Source organism: Lactuca saligna, chromosome 1 (genome assembly GCF_052625555.1).
Source record: "Lactuca saligna cultivar CGN05327 chromosome 1, ASM5262555v1, whole genome shotgun sequence".
Lineage (NCBI taxonomy): Eukaryota > Viridiplantae > Streptophyta > Magnoliopsida > Asterales > Asteraceae > Lactuca > Lactuca saligna.
This window is the reverse complement of record NC_136417.1, coordinates 97,397,632-97,410,180: the sequence shown is the minus strand read 5'-3', so window position 1 is coordinate 97,410,180 and position 12,549 is coordinate 97,397,632. Positions and strand designations below refer to the sequence as shown.

The 12,549-nt window shown below is 35.7% G+C and overlaps 1 protein-coding gene across 1 annotated transcript; it reads right to left on the bottom strand.

Annotated features, from left to right (window-relative positions):
* Window positions 1-4,218: 4,218 nt before the first annotated feature.
* Window positions 4,219-11,479, bottom strand: LOC145041979 (disease resistance protein RML1A-like). The gene is made up of 8 exons (XM_078990251.1): window positions 11,371-11,479; window positions 9,317-9,969; window positions 7,434-8,562; window positions 7,017-7,337; window positions 6,028-6,936; window positions 5,317-5,947; window positions 4,610-4,680; window positions 4,219-4,410 (listed from the first exon to the last, which is right to left on the bottom strand). Exons 2-8 carry the CDS (start codon window positions 9,913-9,915, stop codon window positions 4,363-4,365), a joined length of 3,708 nt encoding a protein of 1,235 aa, XP_078846377.1. The 5' UTR covers window positions 9,916-9,969; window positions 11,371-11,479; the 3' UTR covers window positions 4,219-4,362.
* Window positions 11,480-12,549: the final 1,070 nt, after the last annotated feature.

The window sequence follows — 12,549 nt, the reverse complement described above, 5'->3', positions numbered from 1 at the left end:
TCATTTAATTTTTAATAAAACATTTCATTATTTTAATCATCCAAAAGTCAAGTATCCAATGTTTCCACAAAATACATAACATAATCCATAACCCAAGATCTCAAAAACGTAACATCTACAAGTGTGTACTGATCAAGCTGGCGCCTTCCCGCGATCCTCGCTAGTACCTGAAACACATAACACATAACACTGTAAGTACGAATGCTTAGTGAGTTCCCCAAAATACCACATACCGCACATACGCCTTTCTAGGCCCTAGGTTCTTTCGATCCAAGTGTCTCAGGGGATTTCCATCCCATAACTCTGTTGACCTTCCGGTCCATATCATCTTGACCTTCCGGTCCACATCATCATAATCATATCACAACATATCACATATAACATACATCACATATATATATATATATATATATATATATATATATATATATATATATATATATATATATCATACTCATAAGACCTTCCAATCACACATAATTACTCCATCGGGTAAGGCATAGTGAGAAAACTCACCTCGCTGATGTCGGATAATCACTCGTGTCCGATCTCCCGACCTATCGTCCTCCTATATCATAAGTACAACTCTCATTAATACTTTCATGACTTTGTTTGACTAACACTATCAAGTCAACACTAGTCAACCCTGGTCAACGCTGGTCAACGGTCAACCTTTGACCCGACTCGTCGAGTGCCTTCGGGCACCTCGGCGAGTTCACCCGTGTCCACCCGTACCCTTCTAGTCCCGCTTAACACGTCGAGCCTTTCCCTTGCTCGACGAGTGACACCTGGCTTGAATCGCGGGGCCACCCCGACTAAACTCGTCGAGTCCAATTATGAACTCGGCGAGTTCCATCGCGTACTTACATCCTCTAGATCCCTTCTGGCTCACCGAGTCATTCCCTAACCCGACGAGTCACCAACTATGTGATTTACGGGGAAACCTTAACCCTACTCGTCAAGTCTGTTCTTGGACTCGGCGAGTTCATGCCATGCACAAACCCAAATGACCTCCTGAGGTCAGATCTGTTCCATTAATCCATAGATCCGACCTTCCCAAGCATGATAATCACGTAAAGTCTATAACTTGATGCACATGCAACATCTATTTGATCCTATATGATGTTTTAGCCCCAATTATCATAACCCAAGGTCAAAACCCCCATTGATCTTCATAAGGCTTGATGAGTAAGGCTCTCTGGACCTCTATGGATCCAGATCTAAAGCCTCATCACAATAAGGGACTAATTGGACATCAAATCTAACCAATAAAGGGTCCAAGAAACCCTAAATCCATATGATCATCATAACAACAGAAGGGGTACCGAATTACTACCTCAAATGTGATGCTCTGAGCTCCAAATCCACAGAATGGCAACCTCCTTTGCTTCCTCTTGGCTAGAACCTCCTTCTTCTTGCTAAACAATACCTCAAAGGTCAACAATGGCTTCCTCTCTCTCTCTCTCAAAACGCTCAAGCACTCTAGGGTTTCTCTCAAGGGACTGGTAGCCGCAAATGACGGCCCTAAGGGCCTTTAAATAGGTCCCAAACCCGAGAGATTAGGGTTTCATTAAACAGCGCGGACTCGCCGAGTCTACCCATGAACTCGCCGAGTCCGGTCATTAATCCGGATAAGAATTCGCGACCCTACTCGGCGAGTCTAAGCACCAACTTACCGAGTCCCTCCACAAACTCCAAAATAAATGAATAAAATAATATACCTGGGAATCCGGATGTTACACACACACACTCTCTCTCTCTCTCTCTCTCTCCGTATCATTTTTCTCAATCCGGGCAACTACCTCATATCATTACTTTACTGGCAACCATCTCCTTCCACCCACCCACCCACCCACCCACCCTAAAATTCTAACATAATATATCTTTGTACCTCTTTTTTTCTTTAAGATCAACTCCCAAAAAGCACCAGCATCACAACTACTGTCGGACCACCACCGACAAACCATTAATCGCCTGCGATGTTAATTTCACTATAGAAAAGAAACACAAAACAAACATACCTTGTATGTTTGTGTTGGTACGATACAAAGAGGGAGGGAAAGAGAGACGAAAATCTATATTTTGATAATAACTTCGTTTGGATCGGATCTGTGATTTAGGATATGCCAATAATAACTCCCTTTGTTTTCATCCTCTTTTGTCTTCTCTGTTCAAATATGTGATTTAGGGCATGCCATCAACAACCCTTTTACATCTAGATTTCAAATCTATACTCCATTCGCATATCTATATTTCGAAAACTCTTCTGTCTTCTCCGATGGTGATAAGTGGTGATTACAAGAGCTGAGAAAGAAGATAGGACACAAATCTAGGGTGTCGATTCTACATCTTAGTCCCTCTGTATTTTACATTGATGTACGAATTTCATGACTGATTTTCAGATTGGGGACTTCATCTCGAAAATCAGTGTTGATTACAGATTTGAGATTAGGATTTGGTGTTGATTATAAGTTCCAGATTCTGGTTCTAGTATTAGATTTGGGTTTGAGCTTTAGATTTTGGTTATAGTATCAAATTTGGTGGTGACGGGTGGTGGTTAGTGAAGGTGTCGACGGTGAACGAAGATGGTTGCTGGTGATGATATGAGATACTTGATCGAATTGAGAGAGAGAGAGAGAGAGAGAGAGAGAGAGAGAGAGAGAGAGATGAAAATGATATAACCTTCTAAAATTTATAATTAATCTAATTAATTGATAAATTATAAAAAAATGAAAAAAAAATGGCAATGTAGTCTTTTAAAAAGAAATGAGGGACTAAAATGATAAATTTAAAAGAAACGAGGGACTAAACTTGCTTTTGGGGAACTTAGATAGAACCCATTAACGACTAACGGTGATAGTACGACTAACGGTGATAGGGACTAACCGTGAAAGGAAATGAAAACATAGGAACGCTTCGAGTTAATTTTTTAAAATAGGGACTAAACGTGTTTTTTGATACCTAACTGAGGGACGATTCGTGTAATTTACTCAAATATATATTACTAAACCAGGTCTGGGACCCATATATTACATCGGTTGATTTAAAAAAAGATTAAAGTGCAAACCTTAATTATTTTTTAAAGTAAAATTTTGAAACAATGAGGGAAATACATATCCATTTCAATTTACTGTCACATTTATTACATCTAAAACTTTACATATCTATATAAGTATAAGTATTATGTGACTTTTTAATTTTAAAATTGAAAAAACCAAAAATTCACATGCGGATATTATTTATTTCAAAATACCACGAAATGACAAGTTTTAAACTCATGAGAAATTGACATATGGCAATATTGATCTTTATTTTTTATAGTAGATAAGGATATTAACTAAATTTACTATATATTGTAAAATAAAATAAAATAAAATGTTATATTCGATGATTGACTTAATAATTTTTTTATATAGAGGTCCATCTATTTATAAGGTTGTACGAAATTGTTGTGTTTGAGTTGGCAGACGGCGCCGATCTCACTGTTCAGAGACAAAACTGGTATATAAGTAAATATAATTTTAATTTGTCTTTAAAAAAATCAATAAGATGAGCGAAACCGAAGACGAGTCTATGAAGCCGAATATGAGGCATATACCAATCTGTGATTTAGTCGTCGAAACCCGGAAACCATGAACGACAAAACATGAAACCATGAACGACAAAACATGAACACAACTAAAGACGGGTAGAGAGGAAGCTGCTGATGAGTTAGCCTCATCTACGATTTCAACTCAAAAAATGTTTTTCATAGTGGAAAATAAAACCGAAGATGAGATGAAGAAACCGCATATGAGAAGACAAAACCAAAGACGTATTTTGCCACCTATGACGAAACCGAAGAGGAGGTGACAAAACCGCATGAGGTAGCCTCATCTGCGGTTTCTATGTTTATTATAAAAAACAAAGTTGATTTTTTGGGCTATTAAATGAAAAGTAGTTAGGGAAACCGACTAAATTTGTAATTGCCTCAAGCTTCAAACATGACTCCCATGTTTTTTCATTCATCGTTCTGGTTATTCTATGTCGTGGCCGAGCCAAAAACCTAACTTGTTCCGGTTCAATCGAAAAGCCATAATGAAAATAATTTTGATTCGATTTAATTTTTTTTTTTTAATTCGCTACATTTTTTTCATTTTGATTTCTTGCCTCCCATGATCAAAAAATTAAAATAAAATATTATTTAATTATGTATAAAATCGCTATCTCCTAGTAAATTGATAGATATATTTTAAACTAATGCTATAACTAAACTTGGATATTTAATGAAAATCATTTAAACTTGAACAGTCAAATCTTACTAATGGTGGATATGCCTTTAAGGAATGCATCTACTTTCTACTCATGCCATGTTGCTCTTTGTCAATACTTTTCCTGTGAAGGATAAGACCTTGAAGATTCCCCCTTTCCCTATGAATAAAATGGAATGTAAGAAACCTTAAATGCTACACAAGTACATAGAGATATATAATACAAAATGCAATGAAAACGGATAGTTACTCAGAAGTATATATATTGTTTTCAATCGAGAACATTGATTCGTAATATTTGGTTGTGTAAGCCCTTTGTTCACTTGAAGAGAGAAAGGTTTGGGTGTCAAAGGGTATACCTCATTTGCACGACCAATTATGCCAGGATTCCTTGGTGATAAAGCTCTAAACCAACACTTTTCCTTTTGTGCTGAAAACAGATAAAAAAGTGATATGTTAATCATTGTTCACAAACAACCCACTTGGACAAAGTAGTCGTATTGGTATAGATATAATTATGTGATCCAACATATCAAAAGACTTAACCAATTGTACTGATAAGCTCCCACACAGAGTAAAGAGAATAAGCAGAAAAATTCGCAACCAAAAACACGTAACAATCTTCTACCCTGACGAGTAGTACTGATAATGAATGATATATTAGGGTTTTCCCATTCTTTCAAGAGGAAGGGACTCTGCAATAGCTTTTGTTACTACAATTTTCTTATATAACAATCTTCTAGAAAGTGAAAAGTTCAAGTACTACTCATCAGGGTAGGGGCTTATCACTGACATAACAAATCTACCGATTTAAACGTATCATTACTTTGTTCCATACATTTAAAAATAAAAAGTACAAATTTTATTTTTTTATATTATATAAAAACTAAATCTTATCTTATTATAGGTTATCAATAAAACAAATAATATGTGGGTGGATTTGAGTCATATGTATGTTCCATATGTTTAAAAGATTTTAAGTTATGATCGATTTATTAAAATAAATGGGACAATATCCGTCTATTTAAACTGTTCATAAAATATTTAACAAAAATCACACCAATACCTTGATATCTGGCGCCGTCTGCAACAAATTTACGGTGATATAAAGTCAAGAGAATCCCGTCTGAAAAGAATCGCTGGTGTTCTAAGATGTATTGTCCTGTTGTAGTTTGAAAAGGAGAGAGATCTCCACCAATTATATGATTCCATGACTTGTAATAACCCAACACATCTTCTTCTTCTCCATCATCCTCATACACAAGACTTACCCCACACTCCTTTATAGATTCATAAAGCCTCTCTGTAACTGTAATAGTAATGAGGTCACCAGCCTCCATCTCATTCCTCCCAAACATCCAATGACTTAACAACACCCATTGACCCTCAGAAACTCTGTCCCTGTGACGTTCGTATATCCAGGTGCGCTTCTTTGTCATATTACTAATTGTCATCATTGGCGAATCAGGGAAATAAATCACCTGTTCAGATAGAAACTGAATTGAATTGTCTATTTTTATAGAGCATGAAGTTGAGAAGTTGATTCCTGTAAGGAGGCTGTTTGGGGATGATGATGATGATGATGATGATGGGATGGTAAATGATATTGATGGCCCCTCACTTCTATGCCTAAACCAACTCGGTATATCCTCAGCTTCATACATTGTGCTGAATATTCCAAATTCATAATACATCGTCTGCCAAACACAACCACCTTAATTAATCACCATGCACGATAATTATATTATATATATTCATAAAAGTAACTGAACAGAACCTGGATTCCAGATTCTGATGAAGAATTAGTTCCCATACACTTGCCATTAAGGAAGTCTAAATTACTCCATCCCAAGCTCTGTAATACCTTTTCCGCAACACATACCATTGGTTGAATTTTTATCATACCTTCAATTTCATATGACAAATATATGTAATCTATCCAGCAGTTTGATGATATCTCTAATGGGGACATTTTCGGATCAAATACAAGTTTCTCAGCAAAACACCCATGATAATGAGAATCGAGCAACAACCTGCTTAGTGTACATGGAGGATGCTCAACTGTCTTCAATTTGTCACAGTAACTCATACTAAGTATGTCAAGCCTAGGAAGGGTTCTCACACAACTGGGCATGGAGTCTATAGGATTGTCATCTAAATATAATTCCTTTAAAATGGATAGGCAACTCAAGTCCATGGGAAAGGATTCAGTGGACAAATTGTTATTTGCAAGTGACAACCTTACCAAAGACCTTGGTAAAGAAACTGATAAAAACTTCAAATCCCTTCGTATAGCACCCACATAGGCGGCTGAAGAGGTTCTTGTATTTATGTGAATGTTGTTAGCCTTGCACAGTTCTAGTGAATCCATATCCCTAATCTGGATTCGAGATTCACCAAGACTACAACCATCTACCAACATTGTTTTAACATTCTTCAACATGCCTATGTTTCTTGGAATTTTTTCAAGCTTCTTGCAATAGCTTAGATCGATGAACACAAGTTCAACACATTGCTTAATTGATTCACAAACCTCAAGCAAACCAATACAATTTCTAACTATTAACCTTTCAGGTACAGGGAGTTGGACAAAGTCACCAAGACTACGGAGTTGTTTACAGTAACTTAAATTAAGAATCTTCAATGATCCAAGCAACTTTTTCTCTTTTAAGCATGATCCATCCAACTGCAGAAGTCAAAAAAAGTTATGATAGTATCGAATTTCATGAACTCAACATTGATGAATAATATATGAAGATAAGCTACCTTTTGCCTCTTCTCAACTCGTTGTGAATTAATACAACCAACAAATGATTCAATATTGCTATATGACATGTCAAGAGCAACAAGATTCTCCATACAAAAGTCGGTAGGTATAGACTTTAAACAAAACCCATGCATACACAAAGCTTTTATTTCTCGTGGGAAGTTCTCATAAGACCCATGCATGTGCACATAATTGAGTTGTAGTAGCATCAGGCCATCCATGTTACTTAATGGGTCCGTTTTTAGCTCATATGATTCACCCAACTTCTCTTCCTCAAGCATGCGCATGTCAAGGGCAATGCCTAAGAGATTTCCCTTGCCCTAAGAAGTAATACAAACAGAATGCATATAAATAAATTAGGCAACAAAATATATTTTGGGTATACTCATTACTGATAGCATACATGGCCACTTTACCTTTTTTTGTTTCAATACTCTAAATGACTCCTTATGACACCATAATCGACTTTGCTTCCATGGCTTGTCAAGTGATTCTTGACGTACTTCGAATCTTCCCATTTCTCGAACCAACTGATGCATCTTCAATTCATTATTCCATCCTATACTAAGGAGGCACCTGTCAGTGAGATTTGTGATTCCAGATCTAGTGTTTATACCACATGCCTTTAATATTGTTTCAGTAACATCTCTATCCATTCCAACAAAAAAACAAGCAATATGCTTAAACAACTCCTTATCGTTTTTTGATGGCAAGGAGTCAAAGCTCATTTTCAAGACATTATTTATTGGGGAACTAATTTCTTTCCTTAGCCCTTCAATGTACCCTTCCCAATAAGCTACATCTCGATTATGTAGAGACTTTCCCAAAACTTCAAGAGCGAATGGATGTCCTTCACAATATTTGACAAGCTTAGCGGATACCTCTTCATATCCTGCCTTGGGTTCATTGCACATGAATGCATGGGAACAAAAAAGTTTTTGTGATGCAAAATCATCTAAGCCTTGAAGCAAATGTTTTTCATGCTTGGGTTTCATGTTTGTTTTGAATAAAGCACAACTCTCGGTCAACCAACTGTCTTTTGTTGTAATTATAATTTTGCTTCCGGGATGAAAGCCTTTGCTTCCAAGTAATGCATCCAACTGAACAAGAGTACTGATATCATCAAGAACTAGAAACACCCTTTTACGGGCTAGTGCATTCTCTATCTTTGAGGTATATGCTGAAACATCATGCACTTTAATTGAACTTGTTTTTGAAATGTCATTGAAGAGTTGTTCTTGTAAATCAAGCAACCCATTAAACTTTCCATTACATTTCCTTGTGATATCTTCAATATAGCTGCCTGTGTGGAATTCACGGGAATATAGCCCATAGACATGTTTGGCTAATGATGTCTTCCCGATCCCACCTATACCATAAATAGTAAGTATGTCTGCCGTATGTGAGGATCCATCTTTCAACCATGAAGTTACAAAGTTAATATGATACTTCATCCCAATAAGTTGTGGTCGAATGCTCCTTAAGTGTACATTTAATCTACGGTGGATGTCCTTCACAATTTCTTCGATAAACTCCGTTTCTAACCTGAAACTTGATTATAGAATAATGTCAAAACACAATCAACAAAACTAATGAACCAAATTGGAAGATTTAAATTATTCAAAGATCCAAACTAAGATTTAAAGATTATATCATAGTGGTTATTATTAATTGAGTTCTCAAATCAAAACCATATTGTGGTTTGCATCAATCTGAACAAAATGCCATGAAATACAAGATTTTCGCTAACAGATAAGTTCATGCATATTTGTTTATGATAAGACCAAATCAACCAACGAATACAAGATTTCACTAATAAGCCAGCTAGCTTCATTATGTTTCTACAAGACGATCAAACTTAACCATCGATGTGGTTTTACATGGATTTGAACAAAATGCCATGAAACAGTTATAGGTTATCTTTTACTACATACAACTTAAAGCAGTTATTTATCATAAAAGGCGCTATGATTTGAAGGTAGTATGGTATAATCAATAGTAGACGCATAGCAAACCCATCAAACTTTGGTTTTTAAATTAAAAATCATGTAAAATCGTGGACATGATTTATCTAAATGCACTAACTTATGATAAAATACAAAATGCATAACATGTAAAAACTATCAGAATGGCTAATCCATCTATATGAACTAGTTTATGAGATCGCATATTTGAAAACTTATTTTCAGTTATGTGCATCTTCTATATATCCTAGTACATCAAATATATGTCTATTTGTTGATTTATAAAAACTTATTGAAAAACATAGGGAGATGAATATTGGTAAGAAAGTGGTTACCTTCCATTTACGTCCTTTCCTTTTAAATTCGCTACTTCTATAAGTGCTTTATTCCATCCGTCCATCTTTTGAGCCCATTGACTTCTTTTATTTGCATTTTTCTCTTCCTCCATCGTCTGTTTATGCTTGGCCATTGCATCTCCAAAGCTACTTTGTTGCTTCCTAACATGTGTGGGCTCCACATGATAAAATATTGGGATAACAATATGTTTGGATGTCAAACGTTGTCCAAGGATCAACACCAATTCATCAAGGCACCATGTTGAAGAAGCGTAATTCTTAGACAAGACGATAATAGAAGCCCGAGATGCCTTAATTGCACTCTCCAATTCCGGTTTAAGATCTTCCCCTGTTTCAATCTCTTCATCGTCCAAGAAGGTAGTGATATTGGCATCACTGAGGGCCTTATGAAGGTGATCAGTGAAACTATGACGAGTGTCAACACCTCTAAAACTTAGAAATACATCATATCTATGATTATGAGTTGATGAATTATGACCATGAGTTGATGAAGTAGGAACACGAGCAGATGAACTAAGACCATGAGTTGATGAAGAAGATGAAGATCCTTTTGAGAGGAGTTCAGATAGAACCACCATAATAAATTATGGGTTGACAACTTGTTCTTTAATGTCAGCACCCGTACAATATGCCTGTGCATAATAGCAAATTATTGATTACAATATGCAACTTAAATCTCATCTGCTAATACCAAAGTATTGATGTAAAATAAAATTATATTGCCATGTGAGTTACTAAAAAGTAACTTTAAAGAAAGATTACGAACTCCCTAACAAAACCATTGAATGGGGATTCTAGTGCTTTGAATCTTTTTGTCTACTAATGCTTTAAGGCCCCGTTTGTTATGCAAGACAGGACATGATAGAACCATCTCTCGTGTATGAAAAAGATGTAAATGCCCTCCTGGTCCTCATAACTAAAATGCCCTTGAAAGTATGTCTAGCATGACAAATGCAGCCTAAAAGTTAGATCGTGTAACCCTCTATCTAACTATATCAAAATAGGAAAAAGATATACAGCCAAGACAGGTGGCAAACAGAGACTCCTTTGTTTCATGAGAAGAGTGGCAATGGAGATAGTCATGTATGTTGAGCTCATTGAAGGTATTGATATTGAACATCTACATCATCTTCTATAAGTTCCATCCATTTGTACAATTTTTGGGTCTCAATTTCTTTTTTTCCCATAGAGGACTGTTATGGAGGATGTTTCAGGTATCCTAGGAGGCACACCACATATAGGAATAGTTGTTAAGGGCAAAAAGGTCAGAGACAACAACAGAACCCTACAACAAATAAGTATATCCTGGGATTCCGACACCAAGAAATGTGAAATTGTGAAGTTTCACAACGTAGAATGAGAAGACCATTTTCTGTATCAGAAGTAGAAGCACATGTGGAAGAAGTTGAAACACTCGAAACCTGAAGGTATGAATGATTTAAGTAACAAATGACATAAGCTTAGCTGACAAATGTCATTCATATGACTTAAATCTACAAAGAAATCTCTTATCAGTTTTGTACCTCCAAACATTAACCTAATCCGGCTTATTTTCAAACAGAGAGAGAATTACTTATTTGGTTCAGGATCTAAACTATTGACTACCAAAAGCTTAGCTTTGACAGATCAGCATGTTTTGAACAAAGGGAACATCAGCAGCCAATGCAAGCTTCTTGATTTTGAGTGTTTAGCTTACAATTAAGGAACAGATACCATCATTCAAAAAAGAATCAAATGTAAAAATGGTGTTTATGAGTTCAAAATATAAAGTCATTGAGGAAGCAATTTTCGAGAATCCGAGAATGTCCCAGTCTGCGTGCGCAAAGTTTTGTTCATCATTCTGGACTTGAAGCAAGAACGTGCTAGCTGGACTGTAACTGATATGTAAACTAAACAAAAGTATCTGAAATAAACAAATTTTTAATCACGTGTTTATGAAAATTGAAATGATTATCATGTGATCTGTGATTGATAACTGAAATTCTTAGACAAGCAAAAGTAGCTTTGCAAGGATGAGCAGAGATTACATAAACCTGAAGCGGCGATAACAGAGGAAAAATGAACAGAGACGAAGGCCATGAAAGATGAGCAGTAAGTCAACCTGGGAAAGGGTGAGTCGACGATGAACGAAGGGAGACGGCGAGAGAGTATATATACACAAACAACGAAAATGTTGGGGATTTATTGGAGGCTTTCATGGTTTTTTCCAAAAAAGAAACACGGTTTTACTTCTTTTGAATTTCTTTTTTTATTCTTGTCTGGAACGGAAGACTAAATTACAAATATGGCCATTGACGTTTACTGAAATTTTCACTTTGAGGACAAATATAAAAAACGACACACAACCATCCATCCTTATGGTCTCATTTTCTTTCATAGGTTGTCATTTTTACCAAAACGGTTAAACTTTTCATTTAAGTTCAATTATAAAAAGACTTTTTTAACCTTTTTTCTGTCATATCTCATTTTTTCCCTCTATGATATGTGATTATGTAAACCAACAATCCCATCCCACCTACCATCCACCACCACATCCTACCAGTGGCGGGTGTAGTTAGTTGGTAGGGATAACATGTGCTACCCTTCAATATCTCCCCAAAAGTTATAAAAAAAAATGATTTTATATCTTTGATCTAATGTGCACCTAATACAAATCCAACTAAACATCTCACTATTGGCTAAATAAAAAATCCAAATAAATAGCCCATTATGTGAATCAATTAACCAATTAAGACATTATCTGAATCGCTTACTAAAAAGGCATGTGACATACTTCAATAGCAAAAGGGGAAAAAAGGGTTTTCGTGCCCCTGCTTCACTACAAGTCGAGACCATAAATAACAAAAGATTGGCGTCTTCTCCTACTTGCTTACTCCTTTCCAAAGCTAGGCTTTTTCCCACTAGCAAAATAAAGTACTACCTTTATCTTTAATACTTTAGTGTAATTTACTTGTTCAAACTGAAACCCTAAAATTACTCAATTAATTCTTCATTTGTTATTTATTTATGTTATTAGTGAAATAAGGTTTAAATATTCAATTGTGGATTTTAAATCTTTAACTGTTTTAGTAGGGGTTTTTTTTTTTGGAAATTCTTTTATAAGAAAATTGGATGTTGGTGCTTGGTAGTAGTGATGAAAGTGGACGATGATTTAATGAACGGCGCTTATGTTTGTTAAGATTGAAAAATGATGAATTGTTTTAAAAAATAAT